The sequence below is a fragment of the Micromesistius poutassou genome (assembly GCF_964030765.1).
Source record: "Micromesistius poutassou genome assembly, chromosome: 16".
In the NCBI taxonomy this organism is placed as follows: Eukaryota; Metazoa; Chordata; class Actinopteri; order Gadiformes; family Gadidae; genus Micromesistius; species Micromesistius poutassou.
Genome location: NC_140286.1, coordinates 4,081,098 through 4,097,973, shown reverse-complemented (window position 1 = coordinate 4,097,973; position 16,876 = coordinate 4,081,098). Strand labels below are relative to the sequence as shown.

The window sequence follows — 16,876 nt, the reverse complement described above, 5'->3', positions numbered from 1 at the left end:
TAGAGGAGCGAATCATCAAAATGATGACAGCCTATAAGGATGTATACATAGAGACTGATTATATGTATATGTATGAATAGCGACAAATCCTAATGATACAATCATCCATCCATCAAGTGTCATTAGGGCTGTATTATCATGCACATGTTATTATGTAACGCCTGATATATATTTATAATGCAGGTTCTGCTTAAGTAAGACATCTCCATGAATTTTAATGAGGCTGCATTGCACTCTGAAGGCTCTTTAATATAGACCGCATGGGCAGAGCATTTGTATGTGTATGTGTATGTGTGTATCTTTGTGTGTATATGTGTCTGCATCTATGTGTATGTATCTATCCTTGCGAGGTCATTCGATCTATGTTCCAACTGTGTCTCCAATGTCTCCAATCCAGTTGTTTGACATATAATTTGTCACATATAAGTTGTTCGTCTTATAATTGTCCTTTAGCAAGGCAGTGAAAAGATCTCCACCAGTTCTGAGGGGCATAATTCTCGAGGCAGAGGCAGAACTCCTCCCATGGCTCGTTCATTATCAGAATTCAAACTGAATGCCAACAAGACAAGCCACCAAAGCAAACCGCTTGCCACATGCTAACCAGACATGACCTGCTAGCCAACCTAACCTTGCTTTTAATGCGAGCCAAGCCAAACATGCAAGCCATGCTAAACATGCCAGCTACACTAACCACGCCTGCTATGCTAACCATACTAGCTACACTAGTCGGTTGCCACACTAACCATCTAGCTTTACTAACCATACTAGCTAAACTGACCCAACGAGCCCAACTAAACACACCAGCCACGCTAACCTTGCTAATCACACTAGCCATGCTAACCTTGACAATCCCACTAGCCACGCTAACTTGGCTAAGTCAAGCAAACTCCGCTGACTGCGCAGTACCTCAGACTTGATCTTGTTGTCCCCGAAGCAGAGGTGCTGAAGGTAGGCGGCGGCATTGGACTGCACCGACGGGAACTGGTGCTGCAACATCTGGATCACCTCTGGCAGCTCTGGGTCTCTCCAGCCAAACTCCCTGCAGGGAGAGAAACATGGAAAGACAGACAGACACAGAGAGAGAGAGAGAGAGAGAGAGAGAGAGAGAGAGAGAGAGAGAGAGAGAGAGAGAGAGAGAGAAATGGACAGACAGACAGACAAAGAGAGAGAGAGGGAAAGAAAGAGGGAGAGATTGAGTTCACTGATATCCAGAACAGAACAATTCACAGGTGTGTTTTTGTGTGCAGATATGCATGTGGATGTGCGCGTTTTCATGTGAATATGTATGTGTGTGCACATTTTTCTGTTTATGTATTTGTGTTTGGGTCTGTGTGTGTGTGTGTGTGTGTGTGTGTGTGTGTGTGTGTGTGTGTGTGCGCATGCCCCTCAATCTGTAACCAGCCCAGGCAGCTCGGTGACCTGCTGTTACCCTGATTGAAAACACTCGCCATTCCTCGAGTTGAAGAGATAGACCGAATGAGAGAGAGAGTGAGAGAGAGTGAGAGAGAGAGAGTGATACACAAGGCAAAACAATAAAGACAATTTTATAGATAGAGTAGAATGGGGTGGTAATACTACGTGTATTATGGTAATAATATAATAGAATGGGGTGGTAAAACTATGTGTATCATGGTAAGAATATAATATAATTGGGTGATAATACTATGTGTATTATGGTTAGAACTTGGGTAACCTTTAAAACAAGGCTTCACCTGATTGGTACTTGTGTGGCTGTGTGGGCCCTCAAGATTACAGCTCACAGGTTTTGTATTGAAAGAATAATGGTTTCCCTGTGCAGGGGCTAACCTCTGCATCTGTTGTTCCATTGTGTGATCATGCTGGTCGTCTCAACATGGTTAAAATATATATATATATATATATTGCTGTTGTTTCTGTGTTTGGTCTAGGGTTACATTTGGGCTGTGTAAAACAAACTTCTCCCACTCAAAAGCAGACGGCAAAAAACAAGAATTAGTTCTCTGAAAAAAACATCGGCCTGGATGATTAAACCATCACAACGGTCTCTCCTGGCTTCACTAAAACATCTGCTAAACAATCAAAACCACATCGTTCAGATTCGGCCAAAAAGCTTAGAGAGGCCAGCGCCTGCCCTGAACAATGTTAAAATAGCCCTTTGGTCTTTGTGGTTGAATTATTTACCGGACGTTTTAGTGAAACCAGGAGAGACGAAGGTTTCATCACCCAGACCGCAGATGTCCTTTTGAACGTTTCCAGCCTTGTGCCTAACTAGAATTGACTAAAGTGAGTTAGATCAATTCATCGTTAGCAGCTGTGAATTGTGTCTGGCTGTATGCTGTATGGTGGAATTCTAAAGCCTGTTCATTGTGTTTTTATCCTGGCTGTGCGGAAAAGCAACAATAAAGGTATTGATGGATGGATGGATTAGCAGGGGTTCCCGTGGGTCTGTTAAACAATGCACACACAGCTTTTAATCTTTACCCGTTTATCCTGAGAAAATGTGAAAATTATAAATCTAATGGGACCACCATGGACTGCCCGTTTCGTTTTCTGAATGTTTTTCCTCTTCCTCTCTCTCTCTCTCTCTCTCTCTCTTCTCCAACCACTCCCACCCTCTCTCTCCACCACTCCCACCCTCTCTCCACCACTCCCACCCTCTCTCCACCACTCCCACCCTCTCTCCATCACTCCCACCCTCTCTCCATCACTCCCACCCTCTCTCTCCATCACTCCCACCCTCTCTCCATCACTCCCACCCTCTCTCTCCATCACTCCCACCCTCTCTCTCCACCACTCCCACCCTCTCTCTCCATCACTCCCACCCTCTCTCCATCACTTCCACCCTCTCTCTACCACTCCCACCGTGGCTCCAGGGAAGCAGACGTGACAGCCCAGCAGAACCTCATGGGGAACGCTGTTCTATCTGTTGGTTATTATGCGAACAGGGCGGCGTGCGGCTTCATGAATACGGTGTGAGATGATGTAACCTTGTGTAAGTCACCTCGCAGGTTAATTGTTCCGTCACAGCCCCAGCATCGCGGCGGAACGGACACAGTCGGCCGGGCGCATGTGTGTAGTAGAACATGCCGGTATGTACAGGGGGCGCCTGCTTGTGTGTCTTAGCATTCATTGAGATGTTTCAGGATCTGTGTGTAGACGCAGTGTGCTATTGAGCTAGCATGTATATAAGCGTGCATGGTTTTAATGTATTTATGTGCTTGTGTGTGTATTTATGTGCTTGTGTGTGTGTGTGTGTGTGTGTGTGTGTGTGTGTGTGTGTGTGTGTGTGTGTGTCTGTGTGTGTGTGTGTGTGTGTGTGTGTGTGTGTGTGTGTGTGTGTATGTGTGTGTGTCTGTGTCTCTGTGTGAGTGAGTGTGAGTGTATCTGTGGTGCATTGCGTTTTTGTTCTTTAATGTGATAAGATATGGATGGCAAGGCGTCAGCAAACTCCTGATCAACAAATTTTGAATTTGCGTAAGCTATGTTGCCACAGCTTTTTAGCATTAGCCACCTAGAATTAGTGTTGTTTTCATAGCTATCGAGCATAACATCTTTCACCAAAGCTATCAACCATTAGCTATCTAGAATTAGCCATCTAGTTTTAGATCGTAGCAAGTGATGAAAATAGTGTGCTGTTGTGAATTGCACATCAGAAATATCATTGTGTGAAAATGTGTTGCTCGTAATGGTGTAGAGCTAGCAGACTGAGCAGATTACATTCCTGATTCCTATACAACTATAACATAAGCCCACATACTCAGGGAACTGAGTAGGCCCACTTTGTTTTAACCTATTACTACCTACTTACTACGTAAGTACTAAGGAGGTACTAAGCAAGTTAGCAAGACATTTTTTGTTGGCATTAAAAAAAACAAAACTGGTTTTATCCGGCATCGTAGAGGGAGTAGTGGGAGAGCCGAAGCCATTCCAGAAAATGGCTATTTATTCACTTTATCTAAATTAATCTGGGGAAACTATATAAGCAGGGAATGTGCAGTAAAGTGCTGTATCAACAGCCTTTTGGAAACACTTAGCTTAGCTGCTCAGCCCACACAGAGTTGACTGAGCATACAATCCCTCTCTCTCTCCCCCGCCGTCTCCCTCTCCCTCTCCATCTCTTTATATATAAATAAATAACTAAATAAATAAATATATATATAAATAAAGTCTATATCGACAGGGTACAGTGGCCTTTTTCACAGCGATTTGAATTAGTGCCACAAAAAAGGCCTCAAACACCCAGCGTGTGAGAGTTAGCAGTGTTCCTGAGATGTGTGGAGAATGGCCTGAATCCGAGCGACATCTTGCTTAGAGCGGGACTCTATGGACATGTCTTTATTCCTTATTTCTCTCTCCGTCTTCCATATTTAGAAAGATCTGCCAACTCTCTCTCCGTCTCTGTCTCTCACTGTCTCTTCCTCTCTTCCTCCCCTTCAGTCAGTGGGCATCATGGGATTATGTTCCAGGTCAGATAAGGTTCCTAGTCATGAACACTCACGTTGAAATGTTTCTTAGCTCAGTGCAGACTGTGAGAAAGGACACTTCCAAAGGTAGTCTCAACTCTGTATCCAATGGCACTCAGCACAAGGGCACCCCTGTGTTCCCGCCAGAATTTCCAATCTGGTTCTAGTCCCAACATGGCTCCCTCATCATCCTGCCACGTCATCCTGCTGTTCCTCATCATCCTGCTGTTCGACTCCTTGACGTCATGTATCTGAAATCACGGCGAGAAGCTTGCGATAAAAGCGTCTGCTATACGGCGACCAAGTATTAAACAGACAATCACTATGGAAAGTGGTATAAGAGAAAAAAGAGGGGGCTGTAAAAATGAAAAAAATTACAATATTTTTTTGTGTTGGATCTGAACAGAAAGATCACAGAGTCCAGGAAGTGTTGGACAGCGCCCGGAGAACCCACCAGAGAGTCCTCTCCAGTGAAACATGAACCGAACCTCAACATCTATCATCTGGGCTCTGCGTGGCTCTGGGGGCGTAGCGTCGAGTCCAACCCATGACCTCTACAGAGCGAACACATGACCCGTGTCTACACAGCAGTCATGACAACATAGAAATTAATACAATCTTTTTCATCTTTCTTTCATCTTTAGGAAAATTGAGGAAGAGACACAAGAGAGGGAAAGAGTCAGATGGGTGATATGTGTGGTGTGTGTGTGTGTGTGTATGTATGTGTGGCTGTATCTGTGTGTGTGTGTGTGTGTGTGTGTGTGTGTATGTGTGTGTGTGTGTGCTTGTTTGCACATGCCCATGTATGGAGACATACTGTGTGCAGATTAATGTCAAGGCATGCATTTGTCGCTGCATGTGCCGATAAATGAATCGATGCGTGCGTATTGTGTATCACGTATTATAGTAGTATTGTGTGCATGTGTTTGGATGTGTGTATGTGAACGTGCGTGTCTGTGGCGCAACCTCCAGTCAAAATATTTCCTGTGCGGCGGTTACCAGGAGGCCAGGCTCAGCTCAAAGCAGTAATTAAACTGTAAATAATGAAGGTAGCGGGCTGACAATTATACATTCAGATGCTACAGTCTCAGGGAGTGTACTGAATAATGGATAATCTGTTCAGGAGCGCCGCACGGACAGGAGGGTGTGTGTTGGTGGTGTGTGTGTGTGGTGTGTGTGTGTGTGTGTGTGTGTGCGTGTGTGTGTTGTGTGTGTGTGTGTGTGTGTGTGTGTGTGTGTGTGTGTATCAGGATTTTGGGAGAATTTAATGTTTTGTGATGGACTACAGCAACAACAATTTCAATGTCAAATAGCCACCGGGTGTAATATAGTTGGACTAAACTAATATACTAATTTCATCACAATGAGTTTGTATTCAACAGAGCTATTTGTAAGTGAAGTGTCATGGCTTGCAGGCATGGAATAATGATCTTTCTTTAGCTTGAAAAACATTGTGGTCTCTCTCTATAATTTTCTTTCTCTCTCTCCCTTTTTGACTCCATCTTGGTACCACTATTTTCACACTCTGTCTTCTGTCACCCATCGTTAATCTCAGAATATCTCTCCATCTTGTTCTCTCTCTCTATCTCTCTCTCTCTCTTCTTGCTCTCTATCTCCACTTTTGTCTTCATCTTGTCAGCACTTAACACTATGACTTCTACATTTAAACTTAAATCTCTCCCTCTCGCTCCATGTCCCCCTATCTCCCTCTCTCCCCCCCCTTCCCCTCTCCCTCCCTCCCTCTCTCATCCTCTGGTATTTTACTCAGCCATGCATGGAGAAAATTCGCTCCTCCAAGTCTGCAGCTGATGGGTCCACATGCACGCACGCACGCACACACACACACACACACACACACACACACACACACACACACACACACACACACACGCACACGCACACACGCACACACACACGCACACACACACACACACACACACACACACGCATGCAATCGCCGACACAAGCGCATCGCTCCCTCCTGGGTCATCACTTATTCATGCGCCATCACTCTGCGTACGATATAACCACTTGTGCGCTCGGATGCTCCACGCGGCGTGCTGCTTATAAGCTCCAGCATGTCCTCCCAAACGCCTCTCCGCCTGACTGTGTTGACGTTCAGCATAGGCATTGCGCAACGCGTATACAAATGGCTGTCGCCATGTGGTGGTTTACCGGTCGCTCTGTATTCACAGCACGACACCAGATACCTGTCATTAAGGAGCAGGTAGGGGGGGGGGGGGGTTGAGACGTCTTGCTCAAGGACGCCGCCGGTTCAGACTGCAGGCACTGGGGATCAGACTCAGAACCGGGCAGGCCAGGAGCTATACTTTCCTAGTCCCTTCTGTGCTTCGACTATTTTATACTACACTATAATATACTAGACGTTTCTATACTTTACTATACATGGCTCTTCTGAATGCTGTGGAACGCTCCGTTCACATGCCTGAGACTTATGAATTATTTTTCAATAATGACCATTGCTAAGCATATAATGACCGCTGTCAAGGAAAGTGGATTTTTTTTCACATCTTTTGTATCACTCCGAAGGAGTCTGGTACCTTATCAACCCCAGCGTACTCGGTTGCTAAGCGACGTCAATGTCTTTGGATGACTATTTCTCTGCTGATGAACACTACGAATAATGGTAACGATAATGACTGGCGTTCTATATATTATCCCTTACTTAGACTTAAGCGGCAATACTTATACAACGATATGATCAGAGGCGAGGTAGGCCCATTGGATGAGCCTGTGTCGTTTTGTTCTGGAGAGATACGAGCTGACAGCAGGGGGACGTTTGTTTACTTCCAGGAAGAGAGGCGATACAGGGGGTTGAACTGTGAACTTTGCCTGTTCTAGCTAGCAATTATATTCTTAATTGAATCAAGCAGAAACCAAACTGACCGATTCTGTCACGCTCAGCTGGTAGAGCGAGGCAATAACACTGCCAGGGTTAGGGGTTTCATTCCCTCGTCTTCCCCAACCATACTCAGAGGGAGAGAGATGGTTTCATGGTAGTGCCTGACGCTTGGCACAAAAGCCTCCACTGAACAGCACGTAAATATATAATAGCATATATAATGGTATTTATATATAATGTATTAGTAATAATGGCCAATATTTGGACGGTGGTTGTGTGATTAAAACCAGAATGAAGGTCAGAGGATTATAGTAGTAATAATAATCTGGATCTGAGGATGAAGTGGAAAATAATCTCAGGATGAGGAACATGTCGGCTCGTATCTAGATGGCCAGCATGTTTACTGACAGACAGAATAGAATCATGGACAGATCTCTTAAGCGTGTGTATGTGTGTGTGTGTGTGTGTGTGTGTGTGTGTGTGTGTGTGTGTTGGATATTATGACAGCATGGCTTACTGACTGACCCAGTGAAGCTAGATGAGATGAAACAAAAGGTCAGGAGATGTCAAGCATGCGTGCACACACACACACACACACACACACACACACACACACACACACACACACACACACGCACACACACACACACACACACACACACACACGCACATCCATGCACACACACGCACAGAAACATATGAAATCCCAAGTGTATGATTGAATGTGGATCACAACTCAGGGCACTGTGTGGAGACGTCTGATAATCAGAGCAGCAACATGTATGCTACAGGGTTGCCAACTTTTGGTTTTTGGCTGGAGTGACTCTGTAAAATCTTATAATGCTTACATTATAACAGGGTCCGCGGCTGGAATTGTGTTGACGGGGGAGGGGGGGAAGTATAGGGTTTGCAGGCTGACAAGATTGTTGACGGGGGGGGGGGGGGGGTTTGGGATTGCGGGCAGACAGAATTGTTGACCGGTGGGGGGGGGGGGGGAATGACGCCACTGCAATTTAGCACTCGTCAGAAGCTATCAACAGATCACCTGGAACGTTGTAGGGAGATAACTCCTCCCCTTTCATTAAAAACAATACAATGTGGTCTGGTCTAGTCTAGTCAAGTCATCAACAGAAAATTAACGGGTTTTTGTTTTTTTTGGCGTGACATTTGTTGCGTGTGCGTGAGAGCGTGAGATTGATGCTGAAAGCGTCAATGGAGTGTCACTCCAGATGGGTGAGAGTTGGCAACCCTGATGCTACATGGTAATCTGGGCCTTGCATTAGCCTACAAGAGACACACTTCCACACACACACACACCCACACACACACACACAAATATCCATTTGTAGACACTGAGAAGAAGGCACAAGGATGTGGGGGCCACAAGGGGGCCAACAGCGCACGTTAATAATAAACAGACACACACACACACACACACACACACACACACACAAACACACAAAGACACAGTGTGACACAGAGGAGAAGAACCCATTACAGATGGTATGATGTGGATGGAGGAATGAGGGATGGATGGAGGGATGTACTGACAGAATGACAGAGAGCCAAGGGAGAGGATAGAGACATTCATCTCTACAGGAGCTCTGCTACCTCGACCAGAGATGAAGCCTTGACTCATTTCTGCCACGGCCTTGACTGATAGCAGACCAACTGTCAGATCTGATGCAGGGTTAGAGTCAACGGATTTGCTAGCTAGCTTCTTGCACTGCGTTTTGAGTTGGGCGCAAACTCATTCCAATCCCAGACATCCGGAGACTTCAGAAGCCTTTGTATTTACCTCATTTGTATTTGGTCTCTACCTCGGGTCTAGTCTTTCAGCTCTTGCTCTCCGGTGGGTGGATAGTGAAGCTTTTCCGTGGTAATGTTGGTACAGGGATGACCAAACAGTGAAATGTCCTTGTCATGCTTTCCACTAACATTAACAGTTTGGTGTCATGTCGCAAGAAAAGATGGAGAAAGGTGTATAGATATAGAATGTATATAAAATATATACGTAATATAAAAAATACATTAATAGATAGCTTCATTACTTTGTCATTCTCTGCTCGGCTTGACTTTGATTCCACACAAGGAATTCTGGGTCGTACCTATCAAGAGGATAGCGAACAGAGAGACAGAAAAGAGAGAGAGAGAGTGAGGGAGAGGGATATGTTGGCTGTATGGCAACAAATTAATCAAGAACCACCATAATTGTCACGATCAGTCGAATAGAATGTAAAAAAAAATGGCATGTTTTGCGTAGAAAATAGCTGTGGGACTAGTACTTTGCTCTCAACATTTGGTCATGTGACAGAGATGCGTGTGGGGGAGGGGGGGGGGGGGGGGCATGCATGGAAGCTGGTGGTTTAAGGAGTTGTTGGGGGATGGGGGTGTCAGTTAAAGAGAGGGATCATCTTACAGATTAAGGATTTTATATATTTGGACGTTTTTATAGCCCTACAGTCCCATACACGGTATATATCATATGCTGTGCTGCACAGTTTATATTTGACTTGTCCCATTGAATAATTACTCACTTAGCTAGAATAATCTAATGAATTCACACCCTGCAGTGTGCATTAGCGCTGTTGGCCGTACATTAGCCAGTGCTACATACAATAGCATTCTGTGCTATCTCTGCTTTAGTTGCCATGTGCATTCACGCTGTTTACCATACATTAGCCAGTGCTACATATTTAAGCATTATGTACTGAGCTTTAGCTGCAATGTTCATAAGTGCTGTTTGCCACACATTATCAAGCACTTCTGTTATATCAGAATAGCATTCTGTGCTAGCTCTGATTTAGCTGTATACTCATCGCGGTCCAAACACATTTTTCTACGAGCACTGGCTTAGCGGCGATGTAAAAACATCATTTTTTCAGAGAACCCTCCGTTTAACAAACTATACAGCACAACACAAAAGCAGCAAGACTTCAATCGAGCTAGCTGAAATGCGTGAGCATTTGGAGGTCGTGTGGGTGTGAGGGTTGGTTGTACATTCACAAGGCCATGCATCACACACGCGCACACACACACACACACACACACACACACACACACACACACACACATACACACATGCACAAACACAGTCGTCCGTTGCCGTGGAGACACAGGGAGGAATAGGATGAGATATGAAGATGAGGAAGAGAAAGATAATGGATGAATGGATGAGAGAGTGATGTACTGGATGGGTAGGCTATCCTGTTGAATGACAGAGGCGAGACGATAGTTTCTTTGTAAAAAATAACGTGTTTGTCTTCGTAAACAAGTTGTTGGCATGGTCTGGTTCACAAATGTAACTAATTCCTCGTTAAATTACCTATCCCGCTTCGGAGCACAAAAATTTAGTTTGTAAAGTATGTATGTATTGCATCTGTTCAAAAACCATGTTTAAAAAGGGCTTTGAAGGCAAAACAAAAGCAATCCAGAACTCAGTAATTGAAAAAAAAAAAAAAAAAAAAGGAACAAAATGAAATGAAATGAGCTAAAATGAAAATACAATGTAGATAGAAAGATAACAAAATAAATCAGCAAAACAAGAAAAGGATGACAAAAAAAGCTTTGAATAGGGTTGTTATACATTTTGTCTGTAGCCACTATAACACAAGCCACTTCTCTGGTCTGTCAGGATTAGACAGAAGCATGATAGACTCAACTAGATCTGGAATAAAACGTGTCTGCCTCTTTCCTATCGTCTGTCATACAAACGCATGCATGCACACATACAAACACACATACACACAAACACACACACACACACACACACACACACACACACACACACACACACACACACACACACACACAGCAGACATCAAATAATGTCATTTTCTTCAAACTGGACCCTGGCAGAGGTTGTGTGCATGTGCAAGTGTGTGGGTTTGTGTGTGTGTGGTTTGTATTTGTGTGTGTGTGTGTGTGTGTGTGTGTGTGTGTGTGTGTGTGTGTGTGTGTGTGTGTGTGTGTGAGAGAGATACTGTGAATAGACCCTTAAGCTTAGGCAGAGGAGCAAGAGAGAGAGAGAGAGAGAGAGAGAGAGAGAGAGAGAGAGAGAGAGAGAGAGAGAGAGAGAGAGAGTGATGTGGCGTGAAGTGTGTTCCCTACTAAAGCCCAGAATCAGCCAGAATTTACCTGTGCTGTACATTTTCTCCAGGAGGTGAAACTTCTCCATAGGCCACCATGTCAAACTTCTCAAACACTCCACAGTGACCTGGAATGGCTTCCAAATTGAAACATACTGTGCTTCGAATGCAAGTACTTTACATTTCCCCAAGTGGTAATTTCTTTGTTTGGGAGCTAACAAGCTCTGCTTCTGATTCAACACAGTTTCTTATGGTTTTGGACTGATTCTGGGCCCCAGTACGGTTCTGACACAGTGTGCAGGAGGGTGGGGGGGGGGGGGGGGAGGGTGCAGGTGGAGAGAGGGGAGGTGGGGGCGGCGGGGGGGGGAGGGAGGAGGGAAAGGCGAAGGGTTCCATCGACAAGACAAACCGGGTACATGAGAAACATGAGGGCTCGTCAAAAAAACCCCAACGTGTTAAAAACAGAAAAAACAAAAATAACCAAAAATGGATAAAAATCACAAATAAAGCCAGAAGGGCGTTGTGGTCTCACCTGGGGTCCTTCTGGATGCTGTCCACCGATGGGGACCGAGCCAGGGCCACCTCAGGGGGCAGGACCGAGCCTGACTTGCTGTAGGGCGACTCGCTAGACGTGCAGAAGGGCAGCGTGCGGTACGGGTTTCCGTAGTCCGAGACTCCGCCCCCGGCAGCGAAGCTCGCCCTCTGATAGGTGCCGCCGGCACTCTGGCTAGCTGTGCGCTGCAAGGGGATTGGGTCGACACCGGGAGAGGGCGGGGCTAGAGCGTAGGGATAGAGCAGATAGTTGAGGACTTCCTGGCAAAGCTGGTCCACCATGGGGTCTACGGGGGGGGGGGTCAAGGGTCGGGGAATAGGAGTGGGAGGGGCATGTGTGTGTGGATACACAGAGACCACAAAAGTACACACACACGAAGGAGCACCACACCAGCAGGATTACACCACGAATCATGGAGTAAAAAGAAGCCACCGTAGCGATACCATGGGGGGGGGGGGGGGGGGGGAGTAACAGAAAGAAAAACACCAAAAGTCATGAGTTATAACACCGGCGGGCTACTCATGAATAATTATGGATCAGAACATAATTATTACGCTGCTGCCGCTACCAGCACGAGTAACTCTCAGCGAGCTGTGATTGGCTGACACAGAGAGACCCAATGACGTCAATCAACCGACAGTCAGACAGACGGGCAGACAGAACAACACAAATATAAACCAAAGCAAGCTCATTAAAGGTGGTTCTGATGACTACCGTGGGCACCACAGAGACTGTTGAAAGTTTGAAACAAGAGGGGTGGGAGGGGGGGGGGGGCAGGGGGGGAGGGGGGGTCAGGAGATGTGACCATGGGGGCAGCACACCTTCAACCCAGAACCCTTCACTCACAGCCCAGACAGTGTGGCGTGTCACCTTGTCACACCGTGTTTTGACAAGGGCTGCTTCCTTAAACCACACTTGAAAACAAGATAGAGGGAAGGCCAGACACCATATGGATGTGTGTATGTGTGCGTGTGTGTGTGTGGATGGATGTCGATGTGTGTGCCAGTGCTTGTGTGCATGTGGATTTGTATGTGTGCCAGTGTGCGCGTGTGTGTGCACGTGTGTGTGTGTGTGTGTGTGTTTGTGAGTGAGTGTTTGTGTGTATACATGCAGGAGTGTGTGTGTGTGGGTGTGTACGTGTGTGCGTGTGTGTGTGTGTGTGCATGTGTTTGCGTGCGTGTGTCTCTACGACGGTGAGTGTGAAAACCTTGACAAGACCTTGACAGCCTGTCTCCCGCTCGCTAACTTCCGTCTATTCATGATCACGGAGCCGTCTCAAAACAAAGACAGGCACCGAGGACAAACCTTGAAAGGTTCTCGCGCCGCTACAATCTACTTAGTGGGACATCTAAGGCCTTCAGGGTTGGAGAGAAGGTGAACTGAGGAGTTGATGCTGAAACGTCAATGTGTTGTGTCATGTGTTCACACACAAGCATACATTTCCTAGTGATGTCTGATCATTGTTGTATTTGATACATCACAGTGTATCATGGTGCTCCAGCTCATTAATCATACACAAAGACGGCATACACTATAAAGCATGCACAAAGAACCAAATGCATATAAAGATTTCACAATATATTTTTATATATATACGTATATATAATTATAATTATATATATTTTTTTAACATACAGAAAGAGTTTAATTATATTGCTATGAATATAATATATACTACAGCTACTAGTACTGCTCCAACAGAAGATTTACTATCGGCCTCTTTGTTTAAATGTCTCATTATTCTTTCCAGATTCTTCCCTGCCTGAGTCATTAAGCAGAACCAAGGAGCTCCTAGCTCACGCGCTATTTTACCCTGGCAGAGCGATCGTCGATACGCCTGGTTTTCAAAGCATCCAAGACTAATTCCCATAAGATTAAGTGAGATGAATGTTTGTCTACGTCTTCAAAACATATTATTAGTCAACACACTGTTGCACGAGAGACTAAATCATTTTTTCTTAAAAGCAATAAAAAATGAAAACGCTAATTTCTGCGACCGGCAATTAGCATCGGTTTACCTTAACTGATAAATTAACAATTGTCAGCGTGTACGATCGCCCGCGTGGCTTAAATGTCACGTAGCGATGATGCCGCAGAAAAACGGGGAGGCAGAAACCTGCGCTACAGGGCTTTGGGTGAGGGGGTGCGGCTGTCGAGTGTAATAATATATTCGCACATCTGCTTAACATCCTCGCTCTCTACCACACGCGGCGCCTATTAGCTTCGTGTTGCTATTCTAGGAGTGTGATGTAATGTCGTTCATCGCCGGGCTGTGACTGATAAATGCGTCTAAATATACACCCGGTTAAAATGGGCAGTTGTGATGTGCAATGCTGTTTGGCAAATTTCAGTCTCGACTGGGTCTTTTTTTAGCGTGTCAGTACTTTAAAGCTTAAAGAGATGCAAAAATTCTCACTCACGCTCCCTCATTCCCCTTCCAAACCTCCATCTTGTGCCTCTCGTTGAACCTGGTTTTGGTTTAGTGTGTGGTGGTTGTTTGGGGCTGCTTTAGGTTCATCTCTGTGCTAGGTAGCTTGTCTGCATATAGCGCCTCATTGCATGTAGCTTCTTAGCCTCAGTTTTTGCCTAAGTTTTCCTCTTATGCTTGACCTTCCAGCATATACCTTCCTCTTTGCTCTTAACTGGTAATTTCTCTGCGTTCTAACCTTTCTTACACTTCTTAAGGAACTGCATATTAATGATAATATTATAATTCTAATTTTCAACATGATTGCACCTTTCATACACACAGGCACACACAGGCACCTTCTGTATAACACCAGCTACACTATACTAAGCTAACTCATGCTATGCAAACATAATCATTGCTAGGCTAAGTTAGGCCATGTAACACTATGACATGCTAGGCTACGTGAAGCTGGTTAAGTGGACGTGGTCTGAACTGACCTTGCCCCCGCAGGTTGGGCTTGGTGTAGACTCGGTCCTCGTAGATGGGGTCGATGTGGTGCTCAGGGGACTGCAGGGGTCGGAGTTCAGACCCCAGGTGACTGTGCTGACTGCTGTACGACCCTCGGGAACCTGCACAGTGTGGGAGACGGAAGACAAGGGGGCCGTGTTAGACATGGATGGATGGATGTGGATAGATGGAGTGATAGATGGATGAATGGATGGATGGATGGTTACGCATGAGGTAATGGATGGATGGATGGTTGGTGGAAGGATGGATCAATAGGTTATTCTTAGGTATGGGAGCTGTTTTCAATGTTCAATGTATCGAAATGTATTGCTGAGACACTATGCATAACGTTCTATCAAGGTAACACTGTACCACTGTACCAAGTACCATTGAAGTGCTAAAGGACTTGGCGAGGCTGTATTTAAATATACTCTTAGTAGCATGACTATGCTACTGACTATTGGTATCTTGCTGAAGATTTGATTAAGAGTCGATTATAAACGGACCGCCTCTGGTTAATATTGCAAATCATTGAGTAAAACAAAATGATTGAAAGTGGAATGACAATGATCTGATATGCAAAAATCGCTACATATTGCTCTAGATGGCTGCACTGTTTAGTAACACTTGCTGACACTGTAAAGTCACACAGTGAAACACAGACAAAGACATGTCAAACACCGAAACAGACACACGATATACCGACATGACACCAGTGATGTGTTCGGGTTGGGCTGGATGGTGTTGGACAGTGTGGAATAGTCCTCGATAATCTACATTTAGGCAGGGTTCAAGATCCCATTGTCGGGTCGGGTCAGCCTGGGGACCATCTTCGATGCGGCGGCCCTGGTTCTGCGCTCGTGCGTGTGTGTGTGTGTGTGTGTGTGTGTGTGTGTGTGTGTTAACTTAGGGACCTCATTCACAAAACTCTTTGCTCTTTGCCATCGGGGGCTCCTGGTCGCCTCGCGGCCCCCGGCCCCCAACACACGTAACACAGGGACGGACGACACGCAGAGGAGGTAATAAAGGGGTGTTTGACCTCTACCTGCCAGGCTCCCTGGCCTCTTGAGGGTGGCGTTGGCGTACAGCTCGTGGGAGATCTTGTAGCCGTCGGGCCCCACGTGGTGCAGCATGCGCTTGGTGGGCGACAGCGTGGCGTAGCTGCCCACCCCGGAGCTCAGCACGTGGAAGGGGGAGGCGGCCGACAGATTGCCCCCCGGCGAGGTCGCCATGGCGAGGGGGGAGGAGCCGGCGCCGGCCACCATGTTGATGGGGGAGGAGGTGCTGGGGGGAGGAGTGGGTTAGTGTGTATGTCTTAGAAATAGGAATTAAAATAACCTGTAATTAACTAATGGGCTTGAGTCTTCTTTAGTCGTTACGATGACATACCTCCATGGTTATCATATAATAGCAGAATTTAATTGCTCTATTAAGTGTAGCAGTACTGTTAGCAGGTTAACAAATCTATAATGTATCATTTAAAATGTAAATGTGTGTATTAAAAATGAAATGCATAACATTAGATTTGAGGTTATGCAAATTAGTTATTTAAATTGCGGTAAGTACTGTCAATAAATTCCAGGACAAACAGGAGGAATTAAACTCAAATTGGAGGCGTTGTCATTGGAGATACCTGTAGGACTTGGCGAGCCGGTTGGGGGACTGCTTGGGCGAGGAGACCCGCTGTAGGGTGGCATAGCTGGGCATGTCCGAGGAGGTGGAGGCCAGCCTCTGGAGCTTAGTAGGAGAACCCATGGCCTGCAGAGGAGAGCTTACACGCTACAGAGAGAGGAGATGAGAGGAGAGAAGAGGACGAGAGCTCATTCACTCATTCAATGTGGTTTAGTGATGTGAAGGATACACAACCAAGCGAGTATCAACCAGCTTGTGTGCACTAATGTGCTAGTGTGCACATTTAAAGGGTTACATTAGATGGGTCAAGACCAGTCTGTGTATACCATTCTGTGGCCTAGTTCTTGTTTGTTGTGGTAATGGATTGGATTCACTCCTTTA

General features: G+C 45.7%; 1 protein-coding gene across 1 annotated transcript in view; it reads right to left on the bottom strand.

The window, feature by feature from the left end:
- ctnnd2b (catenin (cadherin-associated protein), delta 2b) overlaps positions 1–16,876 on the bottom strand; it is a gene marked incomplete at both ends in the record, with an annotated part of 82,120 nt that overhangs the window by 28,985 nt on the left and 36,259 nt on the right. The window contains 6 exons of the mRNA XM_084481440.1: positions 907–1,039; positions 9,357–9,413; positions 11,926–12,232; positions 14,854–14,985; positions 15,903–16,147; positions 16,497–16,642. Coding sequence (XP_084337566.1) covers positions 907–1,039; positions 9,357–9,413; positions 11,926–12,232; positions 14,854–14,985; positions 15,903–16,147; positions 16,497–16,642 — 1,020 coding nt within the window. The remainder of the gene's footprint in view (positions 1–906; positions 1,040–9,356; positions 9,414–11,925; positions 12,233–14,853; positions 14,986–15,902; positions 16,148–16,496; positions 16,643–16,876) is intronic.